This window comes from Pantherophis guttatus, chromosome 3, assembly GCF_059756535.1.
Source record: "Pantherophis guttatus breed Tessera chromosome 3, ASM5975653v1, whole genome shotgun sequence".
NCBI classification, from domain to species: Eukaryota; Metazoa; Chordata; class Lepidosauria; order Squamata; family Colubridae; genus Pantherophis; species Pantherophis guttatus.
The window spans coordinates 191,311,532-191,329,143 of record NC_142065.1 but is presented as its reverse complement, the minus strand read 5'-3'; the positions used below and the strand labels follow the sequence as shown (position 1 = coordinate 191,329,143).

The 17,612-nt window shown below is 34.8% G+C and overlaps 1 protein-coding gene across 26 annotated transcripts in view; it reads right to left on the bottom strand.

Annotated features, from left to right (window-relative positions):
- Positions 1–17,612, bottom strand: part of RIMS2 (regulating synaptic membrane exocytosis 2) — a 272,552-nt gene that overhangs the window by 14,420 nt on the left and 240,520 nt on the right. For all 26 annotated transcript variants that reach the window (XM_087890824.1, XM_087890826.1, XM_087890829.1 and 23 more), the window contains one exon: positions 14,962–15,203. In XM_087890824.1, the coding sequence (XP_087746950.1) occupies positions 14,962–15,203 (242 nt within the window). The remainder of the gene's footprint in view (positions 1–14,961; positions 15,204–17,612) is intronic.

Genomic DNA, 17,612 nt, shown 5'->3' with positions numbered 1-17,612 from the left:
AACGGAAAGAATTTATAGTGTAAATTAGTTCAGGCATAAATAATTATATTTGAGCCAAGAAGTATCCTTTTATCTAGTCAGCAGAAACTACAAAAAGAAAGACATGGTATATATGCTTTGCATCTGCTGCTTAAATTCTTCATTGATTCATTACATTTCATCTTTCATTCAGGAACTCCTGAGGTATATCAGAGGTGGTATTCAGCAAGTTCTGACCAGTTCTGGAGAACCAGTAGTGGAAATTTTGAGTAGTTCGGAGAACCGGTAAATGCCACCTCTGACAGGCCCCGCCCCCATCTATTCTCTGCCTCCCAAGTCCCAGCTGATCGGGCGGAAATGGGGATTTTGCAGTATCCTTCCCCTGGAGTGGGGTGGGAATGGAGATTTTACAGTATCCTTCCCCTGCATTCCCACCAAGCCATGCCCACCAAGCCATACCACGCCCACCAAGCCACTTCCACAGAACCGGTAGTAAAAAAAATTGAATCCCACCACTGAGGTATATATAGCATTCTCTTCTATTTTCTTGAACAATCTCTAAATCTAGTTAAATTAAATAACTAGAAGAATATTATTGTCACATCAATATTGTCTTTCTACAGCTGCCTCTGTGTACCCAGGCTCCCTATGTATCCGCTACTTCACCATCAGATATTGCTTAATCTAATATTTACAGGAATTTCCAGAAGCTAAAATCAAATAGCATATTGAAGCAAGTTTTTGTACAAGAAAACATGTATTATAATTTTGATATTTGCAAAGTAAAATGGCATTTCCTTTCCTTTCTAAAGAAGGATAATGTTTTAATCATCACTTCCTCTGAATTTAGCAGGTGCTCTACTGAATTTGACCATAACAAGAAACTAGTATAACAACAGCAATATTCTGCTAATCCAAATGCGTCTCATAAACAAAACACTCTGAATGCTGTTTAATATTTAAATGCTGAATATTATTATGAGTAGTTGCAGAGGTTTAAATTGAGTGACAAAATAAACTCCAGTTTAATACTCAAACTCTTAAGTTTATTTATTTATTGCATTTATCAATTATCCCAATCCTGAATTATTCTAAGCGGTGTACTAAAAATCCCCACATAGTAACAAAGTTGCATATATGTGTGTTAATAATTATTCAAAAGTTAGAATTTAAATATTTTAATCGTGAAGAATGAAATGAGTGTTAAATTCGGAATAATGTACTCATCTAAGAGGAAGTGTAGCATGCATAGAATTTCTGTAAATGTATATCTTAATATGTTTTGAAGCATATCCAAACTGGTGCATCTGCTATTTTTGTATCTTGCAGCATAAAGTACAATGCAGAACTATGACTATATTTAGTTAGGGAATAGTTCGCTATAGAAAGCTTGCTAAATTTCAACATGTAAGATGTCAGAAAATGGCCTATCATATGGAGCAATGATGACAAGGGACTATGATTTTAAATATTTTATACACTTGTGATTCAACACTCAAATTTTCAGTGTTATGACGGTTTCTTCTTTGCAGTTTTAAAAGCTACAAACCACAGGAATAAATTTAATTTATTCTTCATTAAAGTACTTCTGTTGCTTTTCCTCAAAGTATATGGAAAGGTGTTTAATCTCTATCCTCTAAAAATATTTAGGTAAATACAATTTTCTTACTCCTTGAAACATTTTTTAAGTTATGGGTTCATATTTTTGCATGCCAACTTTCTAGACCAATTTTCAAAAAGAAAGTTTGAGTAAATAACCAAATCCCTACCAATCTTGAGTATTCCTCCCCACCCCCATTTAATAAATATTTCTTTTCACACACATTTAAAAGTATATGCATATATGAAAGTAAGTTTTTGTATATTTGCCAGAAACCTCATACTGCAAAAAAGAACCCAGCCAGGACACACCAAAGTATTAATTACATATAAACTACATATTTAAATGTAAATAATGTCTACTAATTAAAACCAAATGCCTGTAAAATAAGGTATTGTACTGTACTCATTTTCAGCCACATAAATTGCTTAGAAGTACAAAAGAACAACAAGCATATACATACATTTATATACAGATATAATTCTCTTCTTTCCAGCAGAAGCAGTGAAAGGAGAAGGAACAACAACAAAAATAACAACAATAAACAAATAATAAGAACAGACTGAATATGGAATAAGGAAGACTATCCCCATTGGGCAGGGAAGGAAATTAGAAAGTAAGAAAGGAAAAGGGATAACCAGTCAAGGAAGGGGAAAAATGAGAAATAATCCCTCTTTAGGTTTCACAAAAAGATTTAAATACAAATTAGCAATTGTCCAAGTAACAAGCGATCTTCAGATGCACCTTCAAAAGCATCCAAACTTTGAACATCAAAAGCTATGGCTGTAGTTATTTGCAGCTCCTCCCACTTGCTTAATTTTGATTCTGCCTTTTGTAGTTTGCAGCCATTCCCCCACTCTCCCATTTTATTTTGTAATGTTTAGAAACACTGCTCTTCTAAACATCAATTGTCATGAAAGAATTGGAGTTCTGCCTGGTATTCATGGTTCAAAATAGGTCACTGGACTAGATATGCATCAAACGTCTTTCCTTCTAATCACAGAAAGGATAATCAGGTAGTTAGCAATTCAATGGTGCATATCGCAGAATTCATAAATTTGCATAATAATGGCCAGGAAATCACATTAGCAACAAGTAGGTGAGAAATTCAGATGAGATACTTTATGGACATTATTTTATTTTGGAGAAAGCTTATATTTCAAAGATAGATAAGCAATGATGAAACATCAAAGCTGTTTATCAATGATAGAAGCGTTATGAATCTAAAAGAGAAGTTATCTATAAATGTCGGAGAAAGAGGATATGGTGAAAGAACAAAGTTGAATCATTACTGTATATGGAGAGGCAGTACAACAGAGCATTAGTTTCTCCCAAATGGTGTCTCAGTTCAGAATGAAAGACAGTTCACAAGAAAACAGTTGTTTAAAGTTTATCCTGCATTAAGAAGCCAATTTGATTCGTATAAAACACGAATAGACAAAATTGAAATATCTATCAATATCTCACAGGTTTGCCCCCATGAATTATCCATGCAGCAGCATGTAATACCTCAGATAATAGGCATTGCAATAGTCTTATTTCACTAATGGTGTGTCTTGAATAGAATATGGGAGCTATTTTTATTTATGTGGCAAGTTTCTTCTAATGTTTGAAGAACTCAAAGTCTCGAGCACACAGAGAAAACAAAAGTGAATGAACATAGGTAGTCCTTGACTTTATGGCCATTTGTTTAAAGATGGTTCAAAATTACAGCAGCCACCAGAAAAAGAGACTTATGACTTTTATTTACATTTATAACTGTTGCGCCACCCTTACAGTTATGTGATCACTATTTAGGCTGTTGGCAACTGGCTTGCACTTAAAATCAGCTGTGGTTATGTGATTGCAATCTACAACTTTTTTTTTTTTTTGCAAATTTCAAAAAACACCAACTGGGGAAACAGTCATTCGCTTAATGACTGTGTGATTTTTGTTAACAGCTACAGTGATTTATTTAACAATTGCTGTAAAATTTGTCATTAGGCCTAACTTGACTTATGGTTGCAACATTTTAAGACGGAAATCCCGGTCCCAACTTGTGGTCATAAATTGAGGACTACCTGTATTGCAAAGGACTGATAGTGTGAAAAAAAGACAGCTGACCTCCCATGAAATGGCTGTGAGACTCAGCCCTTTAATGAACTAATTTAATTTGTTAAATTAAATTTTAATTTCTAAGTGCTCAATATAGAGCTCTAAAACAGAATTCCAATTTGAAATTACATAAGCTTCATAACCGAAGATTCACCTGAGAGACTATAATTTAGCATGAATTAAAATATTGTCACCTTGTATTCAATGTACAAAATTACATAACATTATGAATACTTAATATGAAATGCTATATTTTGGAACAAACATACATGCTTTGTATATGATTAGGTACACCAAACATTGCAAAATAAAAATGCTGAATAGAGAACCAAAGTCGAATAGATGATAAACAATTTTAAATAGATTCTGTCACTGAGATTGTAAATCGTCGATTTAAATTGATCATATCTTAACTCTACTACCGAATATGCATGGTCCTTTGAACTAGAAGCCCTTCCATGAGTGAGCATATGTAGCAATAATCATATCCTTAGCTGATCATGGACTACTTTGGTTCTATCAAAATGGCTGCCCTTCACACAGTCAATTCAAAAGCATATTTACAAAAAAAAGTCCCAAAACGGACAAGGATGAACCCCATCCCTACCGCCATCACCAGTTTGTTTGCAGGAAGACAAAATATATTTTTATAAAGATGACTTGTTTTATGGCATGCACCTTTTCTTTAAAAACTGGAATCTAAAATAAAAAAATAAAGCCAATGGAGGGGCGAGATATGGCAGAATCAAGAAAGATTTTAGTTGGCTCCAATTTATCTATTTCTAAACACTTAAAAGTCTGTATTCTGAATGTTTTATAGCTCATTTGAAGGTATGTATGTATTGGCTGCAAAAATAGGGCAAACCTCTTGAAGTACTAATTTTTATCACATCATGCACTGACATGCTGCAATAGCTATGCTTAGTGAATGGCCGCCTGCATATGTGCATCAAATCAGAAGTAAGCAACCTTTTGATGACTGGGGGCTTCATTTAATGTATTTTTTAAAGTTGAGCAGATATAGCACGTAAGGAGAGAACTTGGGGTGATGGTTGCATTCTTTCTTTGGAAAAGCAATTTGTGGGGGGGAGTTAATTTTTAAAAACTACATTAAGTATCCTTAGAGATATAAGCAGCAGTTCTTCTTAAAAAATTTAAAATGGCATGAAATTATGTCACCAATTTTCCAAAACTCTGGTCAAAAGCAGTGGTGAAATCCAAATTTTTTTACTACCAGTTCTGTGGGCGTGGCTTGGTGGGCATGGTATGGCTTGGTGGACATGGCTTGGTGGGTGTGGCAGGGGAAGGATATTGCAAAATCCCCATTCCCTCCCCACTCTGGGGCCAGCCAGAGGTGGTATTTGCCAGTTCTCCAAACTGCTCCAAATTTCCGCTACTGGTTCCCCAGAACCTGTCAGAACCTGCTGGATTTCACCCATGGTCAAAAGTGTTTCCTAGGAGCATAGAAGGGGATTCAGAGTTCCATACGGCCTTGAGGAATCTTTATTTCATGAATCTATATTAATTACTACATATATTAAGATCTTTTCAGTGCCAGACATTATATATGACTGGGAGATAATTAGTCCTGAAAAAAGAAGTATTAATGTTTGCAAGTTTAAACAAAATAATATGCGATGAAATAATGTCCTAATATTTGTTAGGAATACAGTATTATTTGAAATAAATTGTGATCAGAATGTCAAGTCTATATAATAAAACTGAAACTGAACATATCTGACCCAGTTAAAAGCCTAATTTTACCCCGGCACCTAAGAAATGTCAGTAAGCTCTTTTCTGCCTTCTAAATTTAGCTTTGATTTGTCACAGTTGAAATTATGTGTTTAAAAGTCTTAGGATTTCAGAAATCTCATAGCATATTTAAAAATCACAACTTCTCTGCTATGATGTACATATAATATAGATATATACTTGTGTGACTGATTGATTAAGCTTTTAGGCAGAATAGCACTTTTTAGTCTGTAATGCAACTTCTGTATTTTTATAGTGGAAGCAAAACTGATTAGAAAATTATATTAGCTGGAAAAAAATGCTACTTTTAAAAGTTAGAAGCATTTTGCAGTTGTATGACATTAGCTGAGAAGACAGCAAGTGAATTAGGAAATTAGGAAATATTTCCACACATCTGATTGTGATGCAAATATCTATGAAGAACAATGAGGAAAAAATATACATATTGAAAAGATATCACAGCTGAAAGTAATAATATCCTAAATATTGTGCATGCAGTATAAAAAGTCACAAACAAAACTCGCTGGTGAAAAGGGTCAGTTTTGGAAAATGAAATCCGTATTCCTTTTATCTGAGCATGGAGAGCAATATTTTTGCACACAACAAAGATGATATTTCTGTTGAAAGAAATCAAGCTATGTGCTCCTCCTTACCTGTAGGACAGTTACAACATTCTATAATATTTCTGATTGAGCTAGGTAGTCAATTGTGAACCCCTATACAGTATATCTTTAATTCTCATCCAATTAAAATTGCAAAGAATGTTTGATTTTGTGACTAATACAATAATGGAGAACAGACGGTTATACTGACTCTGAAATGTAAGGGAAAAGATATAATTCATGGACACATCAGTAGACTGCCCTTGATCTTTTGTTAGCAGTGTCTACATAATGCACACACACACAGAGAGAGAGAGAGAGAGAGACAGAGACAGAGACATAGAGACACACACAGAGAGAGAGAGAGAGAGAGAGAGAGACAGAGACAGAGACAGAGACATAGAGACACAGAGAGAGAGAGAGAGAGAGAGAGAGAGAGAGAGAGAGAGAGAGAGAGAGAGAGAGAGAGATTTTAAACTATAAAATACAAACTAGCAAGGGCATTTTAGTGCTAGGCTATAATTATCACATATCACATATAATCATATAATCATATATAATAATCATCATCATATAACCATTCACAGGGAAACTATCTCAGGATAATCTAATTTTAGTTTAAAGATAAAAAATGAAAAAAATATTCCTTTACCTCTAACTTACTTTTCAATTTACAATGTTAAATTTACAAACTGATGTAATCAAAGCAATCATCACATCTGTTTTCTATGTCAGAATGAGGGAGAATTAAAACGAACCTTTTATACATTATACTAACAGCTGCAGGTGAAGAAATAATTTTTTCATTTGCTTTTACCGTTCACTGATATGATACAGCCTTGACCAATTATTATTATTATTTATTCAATTTATATACCGCCCTTCTCCTATTGGACTCAGGGCGGTGCACAGCCAAGAATAAAAAACACACCAATACAAAATTTAAAATCAATTAAAAGAATTATACAACTTTGGCCCACAATTTAAAACAATCCAATTAAAACCCAATTTACACTTAAAAAGCTAAAAAGCTAAAAGAGCTAATACACCTATAAATATAATTCCTTTTTTTTATAACAGCCAATTCCATCTGCAATAGCTATGTCACATGCCACCGGAATAAACACGGAAGGAAGGTTTTTAGCTTATTATGTATTGCAAGCTGATTTTCAAGCTTTTTATAAAACATGTCTGTACACTTCAATGAAAACTAAATTATTACATAAATATAGTACCAGAACAGATTTCTACATTGCATTCTATGTGGGACTGTATTCAAAGACTACTCAAAGTTTCAGTTGATAAAAAATACAGAAGACGACTTGTTGGCAGATGAGTCTTCTGCTAGTCACATATAACACCAGAGTTATGGACTCTACAATGGTTACCAACAGGCTTCTGGATATACCACAAAGTGCTGACTTTGAGCTATAAAGCCCCATCTCATTTTGCATTCCTATATCTGTAAAGCTACTTATTCCAAGTAGAATGTTTACCAATCCTGTTTATGTGTTCTGATGAAAAAGGAGCAGATTCATCTTGCATATGACATGCAAGGCAGAGGTAGAACTACTCCTTTTCAACAGTAGTGCCATCTCTCTGGAATTACCTCTCCAGAAATCTGTAAGGTACTCTTTTTGTTAATATTTAAGGAGGCTGTGAAAACACAATTTGGATGCTTCTGGGATACTCATTCTCTCACAACCCTAGGAAGGAGATGCTGACAAAAGGTGGCCCATCCCCGGAATTGACAAGTCAAGGATCTCAGTCAGTATAAGACAGTTTCCTATGTTCCTAGTGTATGGTTATGCACATGATATAAGTAAAATGCAGTAATTCATTTCAGCTATAAACTCAAACAAGTAGCTCATAGGAATTCAGTCTTCCATCTCTTTGGTCACTTCATTTTTGCAACCCTTCAGTCGCTGCATGATATCAACAACCATCTTCATTAATTGAAAAAAATAGTCTCGGTATAAGAAGTAGGAGAGAACATGACTGTATACTCTTGTCAATGAATGTTAAGTGCATCTATGCCAAGGGTGTACTAATGCTTACCAAAATATTTAAGAGTTGCACTACTAGCCTACAATTGAAACAGAAGAGATGACAATTTCTTAAATTAATATCAATGTAGTTCTGTATTATAGTTTTAATTAAGGGTATTAATTATCATTTTTAAGCTGCTATTTTCACAACATTCTACATAGTAACACATTCATTTAGTGGTGAAAGCAATATGAATGAAAGTATTACCACCGTCACCGGCCACCCTCCACATTAGCATGTCATCTTGCAGAAAAGAAACATATCCAAGGGTTTTCACCCCTCATAGTGACCCACTCAGGATAGCGGCAATGTTCTCATCCACCAGGCGATCATGCCATCCAAAGTTGTGAGATGTGCAGAACAAGCCATAGTCGACCCAGGCTGCTAGGTGCTTGGGAGCTTGTCTTCCTGGCCTGCTCTGCTGAAATATTGAACAGTATCTTCTGGGCAGTAACTTTAGTATCTAAGCTGCTGTACTTTACCTTCTTCAGGGAGTTCTTGCAGGAAGTAAAGGATGGCCATTTCGATAGAGAAGCAGAGGTTGCTCTAGATCTGTGCCCAATACAAGTTGTATCCTTGTATGACATAACCATTACTTAGACAGGTTTTTGTGTTACAAAACTGTCATCATCTGGTAATAACTCAAGTTTATTAACCATTATTTATTTATTTATTTAGACTTCTATACCGCTTCTTAGTGCTTTACAGCCCTCTCTAAGTGGTTTACAAAGTTAGCATATAGCATATTGCATAGTAGCATATTGCATTAGCGTTAGCATATTGCCCCCAACAATCTGGGTCCTCATTTTATCCACCTCGGAAGGATGGAAGGATAAGTCAACCTTTAGCCGGTGACATTTGATCTGCCGAACTAGCAGTCAGCTGAAGTAGCTGCAGTACTGCACTCTAATCACTGCGCCACCTCGGCTCTTAACCATAACCATAACAATAACAACAGTGTTCACAGGAGGGATGTCTTCCCTATTATTTAGGAGCAAAAAATAATCAAAGACTGCTTACATTTGAAGCAAGAATATGGATTCTTTGGCTCCAGCCAGTACAGGTAGTCCTCAACGTATGACTAAAATTGAGCTCAAAATTTCCATTGCTAAGCAAAACAGTTATTAAATGAGTTGTACCCCATTTTTTGCCACCGCAGTTAAGTGTATCACTGCAGCTGTTAAGTGAATCATGTGGCTATTAAGCGAATCTGACTTCTCCCACTTTGCATGTTGGAAGCCAGATGGGAAGGTTACAAATGGTGATCACATAACATGATCCCAAATTTAAATACATGCCAGTTGCCAAGTGCCCAAATTTTGATCACATGATCATGGGGATGTTGCAATGGTCATAAGTGTGAAAATGGTGATAAGTCACTTTTTTTAATTCCATTGTAACTCTGAAGAGTCAATAAAAAAATGGTTGTAAGTTAAGGACTACCTGTATAATAAATAAATATTTTTGAAGTCAGTCATTGTAAGAAAAATCCTAAAGCAAAAGGCAATCCTTGTATAATTTGTTTTGTGCTTCTGAAGGAAAGCTTGACACATAAATCTATGAATTATGCAAAAGAATTTATTTAACCTCTGGAGACTCTTCAGTGACTTTCAGGAAGCTTTGTAAAAAGCTGAGTTTTATTGTTACTGCGGAGATACACAACTATAGCTGCAGGAACTTTACAAAGAATGATCCACGTACTTCCATATGGATCATAATTCATAAAGTTCCTGCAGCTATATTTTATAAATAAAAATAATAAGAACTAGCACATTTCCATTTAACATCAGCAGGATTTTGTCATCTTGCATCTCCTGTATCTGTCCCTGCCAATAACAGAAGTAGAAAGAGAAGTACAAAAACCAACAATATATTTGAATAATTTTTATATGAGTTATTTTTCATTTGCTCATCCTTTGAAAATATAGACATCTATTTAGGCCATCACAACTCTGAAAACAAATCAAAGTTGAAGCTGCGATGACCATTTTCTTTCCCAAATGAAAGCCAGGTTTGCCAGGAATCACTTTGGGTTTAACATGCCTAGTATTAAAAGACTTCTCAGAAGTTTCTTCAAACCAAGAATGTTTGTCTGAACTGTTCGTCATAATGTTCTAATTCATTTCGGGGGGGAAAAACAACAATGTACTTATCTGTTTGTTTATGTCATTTCTATACTGACACAATCCAAGGAATTCTTGGCAGCTTCCATAACATGGAAACATTAATACATCCATGTTAAATTTTAAAATACAGTAAATGTTTTTATAACAAAATAAGCCACAAAGTTCAAGTAAACCAAGATAAGAGTAACATTAAGAAATAACAATAATGTAACTCTACAAATAAAAGATAGCTAAAGCACCTGTTAGTTAGAATGATCTCTGGAATAATTTGGTTTTCAGCATCCTTCTTCGGCAGCCTCAAGAAGCAAAATAGTTTGATCTCCACCAGCAAATTGTTCCAAAAGATTGGTACTACTATTGAAAAGTAGAACTTCTTGCCTTCATTTCCAAGAATTGGGAACTAGGGACAGTTTCCACCTGTTGGAATACCTCAGTGTTCTACAGGTACCCAGATGCCAAGCCATAACCAAGTTTATAGAATAAGCACTTTAACTGTACCTAGAAGCCACCTGCACAAAAGTCCTGCAGCATAGGTGTAACATGCTTACAGCATCCAGTGTTGTATCCAGGACTAATTGTAATTTCTGAGTAGTCTTTAAAGCATTTGCGTCCAATATTATATTGTACACCGCCCAAAGCCCCTGTCTGAGAGAGATGGGCATTTTAGAAATATGGAATATAAATAAATAAATATAAATAATATAAATTTGTGGGCCACATTGCAATAGTGGTGGTAATGTGGCTGTTATTGTAATCAGGTAAAGTTGCATAAATGGGAAATGTTCAATTATCTCTGTAACCACTGCTTTCACTTGCTGCTCAAAAAGCCGTGAATCCAGTAAGTCCCCAGACCACAAATATACTCCTTCAGAAATAGAACTTGCCTGTCCAGAGATAATATTAGTATTAATGGAGAACTGCAATGTATAAACAGTAACAGTAACTGTACAGCTTGTGTTCAATTTAAATCTATTCTCTTCCATCCAGAGGTCTACACCTTCCCCCCAAGATAAGAGGTCAATGACATCTCTTCTTGAATGTTTACTTGGATAAGAGCAGAACAGTGATGATATCATGTCCCAAATGGTCAGATTACCTCTCCTAGTGGCTTCATATGGATGTTAAAAAGTAGGACAGAAGGACTTGAAGCATTGCACAAGACAGGGACCACTGAGGCAACCTCTTCTCCCTCAGTATTCCTGACTAAAACTACGTTCTTTAATTTTGTTTCTTTTTTTCTCTCGTTTGTTCTCTCTGCATTTCTACTGAGTTATCGTTCAGTTAGTACAAGTTAGTCCATTTCTCCTATCAGTCTTCCAAATCATCTTGCTCTGGATCTTCACATTTGTCGGTATTAATTTGCAAGTTGATTTTTTTTTCCCCTGCTACTGTTGATCTTGTTCTACTTCCTCTAATTTATGCCATAAGGAATGCTTGATGAAGTTACCAAGTTAGTATTATAGAAAGGAAATGTTTTTCAACTTATATCCAAAGGGCCCCATTAAATGTTTCATGAGAGAACAGTATGGCATTCTTGAATAAAACTTTGACAAATAAATATTCTACAGGAAAATCAAAAATTTCTTTTGGTGTGATTTCTTACTACAGAAAGTTTAAAAGGTACAGCAAGATGTCTTTCCTTTACAGACCCTGAGCCTCTCTCATTGTGTACAAGGAAGAAAAAATTTAGATGCTTTATTTCTTTTTCCCTAAGGAAGCTTTGCATTTTAAGGGTTAATAGCGTAAGCTTTGTAGATGCTTAAGAAATCAGTCTCATCCCTTAAAACTCCAGAAATACCCTCCAAAATGGCCCTGTACATTTTTGGAACAAGAAGTATGAATACATAATTGTTACCCTGAAATATTCTAATGTATTATTTAGAACATATGGACAGTATATGTAATTCTCAATTTAGTAGGATCCCCAACCAAAAAAAACCAGGAGGATGAGGAAGGAAGTATCATTTGCCTACCTAACTATATTCCTAGCAAATCTAAGGTGATCCTCCACCACCCCATTTTAAAATCTAAAGCAAACTAAGTCATTTTTTTAAGAGACAAAGGAAATAAATTTCTGAATTATGGCATTTAAATATAAAGATTCTGAAGTCTTCCGATAAATCTATCCTATCACTCTAAGACTCTTAAACAAAGAGCTATCATTCCCGTTAAAAGACTACAAAACTTTTAGCAGAGATGGTAATAATTATTCCTCCCATTCCATCTGGTATAAAGAAAATAGAACATAGTATAACTCATTAAATTTAAATGACTGGTTCTTCCAATATATACCTATGTCTGTGGTAAACCAACTCCATGATATAAATGTGCAAATCACACAAGTGCTTATTAAAATTGCTGTTAAAAACTAATAAAAACAAAAGATTTTTTTCAATACTTCTTTGCTAAGGATGAAAGAGAGTATCATTCACTTCATATTCTGATACAGGCTTGTATATAATACAAGTTATGAATCAATATTTGATGTGAATTGCAATGCTGCTATTTGTTCAGTACTAGCACGTCTCAGACATTGTAATATACATCTCTAAAATTGCATAGCAATGTATACAGAATGTTTATATTAAGAATACATGGGACAAAATGCATGAATTACAGTAGTAGAAAGGAAGAATTAGAAAAGGAAAAGTCTAGGAGATACATGCATAAAATTATATACAAAGTTTCAGGAAAATACAGAAAAGGATAGAAGAAACAAATAACTAGAGAAAATGAAACATTCTGAAAATTTGACAAGTACACATATTTTGTGCTTTATCTATATAATGTGATTATTACCCCTTATACTCTAGTGAATGTAGCAGATAAGGAAGACCTTTGCCTAAATCTCTTCCAAATATTATCCTGTTTTCCAGGGCTTAAAAATGCTTCAGCCCTCTTTGCCTGCATATTTCTGTCGAAGTCACCATCCTTATTTTCTGCACTTATCTTCTGAAGTACAGTACTTATTATTCCACTCTTTACTTTACTTTACTTTTATTTGATTTATATACCGCCCTACTCCCGAAGGACCCAGGGCGGTGAACAGCCAACAATAAAATACATACATACAAAATTTAAAAAGCAGAGATAAAATCGAATTAAATAGTTTGGCCCAGACAGATTTAAAACCCCAATCAATTTAAAACAAATTTAAACTTTGAATATTAAAAATACTAAAAAATATTTAAAAATATTAAAAATGTTTAAAAAGAGGGAGAAAGTTAGGCCAGGCCTAACTCCTCAACACTCCTCAACAATGCCAGTCAAATGAGATGATTTCTACTAATACTTTGTTTTAAACATAAACACCTACAGAACAAAAATATTCATATATACAAAAATGCCCATTCATCAATTTCCATCTGAACTTTGCTTGATCAGGATGTATCCTCACCTAAAATCCAGTGGGATTCAATTAGCTATGGCAATGGTGAGCAATGGGATTGCCATTGCTAAGCGATACATTCATGTGACCACATAACATTTCAGTCCCAATTACCATCATAATTCAAGGACTACCTGTATGCTTATAGATGCTTTATATAAATGAACAGATACAGTAGGAATACATCTTCAAATACAGTTATATTGAAATTGCAAGAATGTTATACTGAAGACATTAAGTACATCTTTTGCTGTACAAATATTTAGTATTTATAGATATAATCGTATATATTTTGGGGAATTGACAATTTGGTTGAATTGACAATTACTTGCTTTTTATGTTTAGTGCTAGCACTAGTAAGCGGAAATAGTCATTCTTCAAGCAACTTTGCATTGTCCTTAGTACGATCTGTCTCAAATTACTCTCCTCTAATCCATACAACCACTATGTTATATAATGTTGCTATATAATAGAAATTAGGACATAAGTCAACCACTTCCTTTGAATATATGATAAATAATAACCGAAAGCCAGACTTAGTGGTGCTTATTGTAGATGAAATGCTGATTGACTGAAAGTCTGAAACCATTAAGAGGGATACATTTTGAGTTATTCATTCACAGGGGTTGAGCTATGCAAAGGATGCAACAGAGAGATTAAGGCACCATAACTGCATCCTGACAGTTCAAAGATAAGTATTGCTATTTAAAACTCTATTTCAGATTGTTACATAACTTTGCACATCAAGTAGGAAAAACCTCAATCATGCTTAATCAAGCAATAATGTCCTACAGAGAACTTTTTCTATTAAAATGTTTCGTATCGTTACTTTGATTATCTAATTCATAGACCATTTTGAAACATTGATTTATACATTATATTATTTGCTTTGGCATTGTATTTGAAAATAAAATATTAATGTTTAAAAAACAAGTTTTTTAAAAAAGAAATAAACTAACGTCTTCAATATTCAGCAGAAGTTAAACATTAATCTAAATGGAAGTTAACAATAAATTGGATGAAAAGGGATTATTTATAAATATATTTTTTGGCTTTTGTTTGTAAACTTCTTTGTTTTCCTGTATAAACATTTTTATTTCGAAATATGCTGCAAACACTCTTACAAAGCATTCATTATAGCAATGCATTCCATCTAATGGTGATGAATAGAGAACATTTCTCCCTTTTCTAAATTTAGACCTTCAGATTTGCATTTAGCCCCAATACTGTGGTAGTGCTAAAGAAATGCTGAGCAATCATTTTCATAAATCATAAACATTCTGAACTACATTAAATTTCCCCTAAAAAGGTAGATTATAAACTCAAGGTTCACGCACAACAAAAGAATGGAAACTGGAATTTTAATCCTACCAGTTTGGCTGAGTTGTGAGGTGCTCCTGCTTTTCCGTGAAAGTCCCACGATAGCTACCATTTTTGCACCAATACTGGATCGCCGTTTTTTGCCACTTGCACCCACAGTGCCCACCGCCGTGTCAGATTGGCTGCCGTCATTCTTCTCTAGTGTATACATATCCCCACTGATGCTGGTGCTTTTAGTTATGTTCTGTCCTGAAGCGCCAATCTGTCTGCTTTGCATTTTAGATGTGAAAACACTGTCAGCCAGGAGATGGATAGACAATGCCATAAAAGAAATAAATAAATAAAAGAAAAAGAAGTCAGTAAAGGAAGGTTTCAGACTGAAGGTTTGGGATGACTTTTGGGAGAAGCAATTAATTCACACAGACATTGGTTTGTCACCAAAGTTGAAAAGATTCAGATTTCTTTGCAGTTGATTGTACAATAAGTTTGTAGTTATTGTTTTGTCTCATCACAAAACTTATTTGTAAATTTTACTGAAAAGCTCTGGCATTGCGATTATGGTATGCTAAACAGTAATATTGTAACCATATAAGAAATACATCATGTTTAACAAAAGAAATTAAAGAAAAAGAAGAGACAGACTACTACAGAGTATGGAATAAATGGTGTAATTGGCTCAACATTATCAATAAAGAACAATAAATACAAGGAGAGAAGAACAGAAATACAATATATATATTATATGTATTGAGTGGTATAATTATGTATATAATATGAATGTAGAATTGTAAAATAGTAAAGATATAATCAAAATATATAGAACTCTATAGGGGAAAGGGGGGGGAAGGAAAAGAGAAGAAAAGGAGAAGGAGGGGAAAAAGAAGAAGTATTAGATTAAGAAATAGGGAAGAAGTATAAAGTAACAGATGGAAGACCACTATGAAATAATGCTTAAAAAGGATAAGCTATTTATATGTCGTATGTTGTGTAAATGTCAAATTTGTGTTTTAATAAAATTTATAATTAAAAAAAAAAGAAATACATCATGTGTGCTTTTATTGTTCATTATTCTTATATATGAGTATGAATAATACAGAGGTAGTCTTTGACTTATGACCATTCATTCAGTGACAGTTCAAAGTTACAACGGTGCTGAATAAAGGGATGTTGTGAAGGTCTGGCTGTTGCAGTGTGCCCGCAGTCATGTGACCAAAGTTCAGGCACTTGCCAGCCCTTCTGTACTTACAACCAGAGGGGCGTTGCAACTCCCCCATCTACCTATCTGTCCCCATTTGTCCACCTGCCACCCAGCTGGATCATTGTTGCCATACTTCTTGCTCCGGCTGCTAATGAGACATGCCCAGTCTAGCTGCTGAACTGTATGAAGCTGGTTCTGCCCAGGGATAAAGCACAAAGCAATCATAATCCTGCAAAGGGGTATTTCTTTGCAAAGACTTCCTGGGTAGGGCTGCCATGGAAAAGGAGGGAAATGCTGCTTCTGGCTCCCCCTTTTAGACTGCAAAGGCAGCCCCACATGGTGCAGGAGCATAGTGCAAAGTGGTTCTTTGGGGCACTGCGGCAATTTTTTAGTACTTTTTTTTTCTCTTTTTCACCGCACCGCATGAAGCCAGTTCCATACAAGCTGGCACCCTGGCCAGGCAAGCCTCATAAGTGGCAGGACATGAAGATGGCAGTGTAAGTCAGCTAGGGGTGTAGAGCACAGGGCAGCAAGTGCAACTGGAAGTGTGATGGCTCTGGTGTCTTGGGGTATGGCAAGCAATCACAGAGCCACACAGTTGTGGGTCTGCTGACTTCCCTGCAAGAGCAGCCAAAAGGGCAGAAGAGGGAAGACGAAGGTGGGTGGATTTACTGAGGCTTGGAGCTAGGAGAGACCAATCTACCTGTATGCATATTTGTCCAATCAGTCATTACCCAAGATTCTTGTTTAATGACAAGATTCTTGTTCAATGCTAGGGAAACATGCTAAGGAAAACATTTGTTGGGCAAGACAAATAAAATAAATACATTATCCATGAAAGTAATTTTTAACATTATATGCATATTCAATCATATAATGTGCATCCTAATCTATAGTCTAAATTGCTGCATCTTAGAAATAGTTTTCATGCCTCACAGAAAGTTAGTTTACTCTTATAAACAGCTGAATAACTACGTATTATTTTTATTACATTTATCTTGGCAATTCTCAAGGAACAATCTCTGATAAAATATTTCATTATTTTGCTCAAATATCTCTAGTCCAGGCCCTTGGAGATAAAGATTAAACGGGGGATTGACAAAAATTCAATTTGGTGTACATATATGCAAATTGTAGGTTATGTTATGTTGCATTATTAATTGAAGTGTTATTTACTTTTGTGGGAAAAACGAGCGGATGCTGTGTATGCTGTCTTGACCTCCTGCAAGAAAGACAGAATCTAACAAATTGGCTAATATTCTGATTAACTTCAATAGGCCTTTACTTACAAAGAGAGAATGTAAAGATAAGGATGATCTGAAAAATATGCTAATATGAATATGCACAAGCACACCAGCCCTACACTGAAATGAATAGTTGAATTATGTTGCAGACATGCATACTTGGTGAATTTAAGAGTGTAAAACCAGTTAAAAAGTTAATTTCCTTGACACCCCAACCTATAATGGAAACAAACGATCTTTAATTCACTGTCATTCAGAAT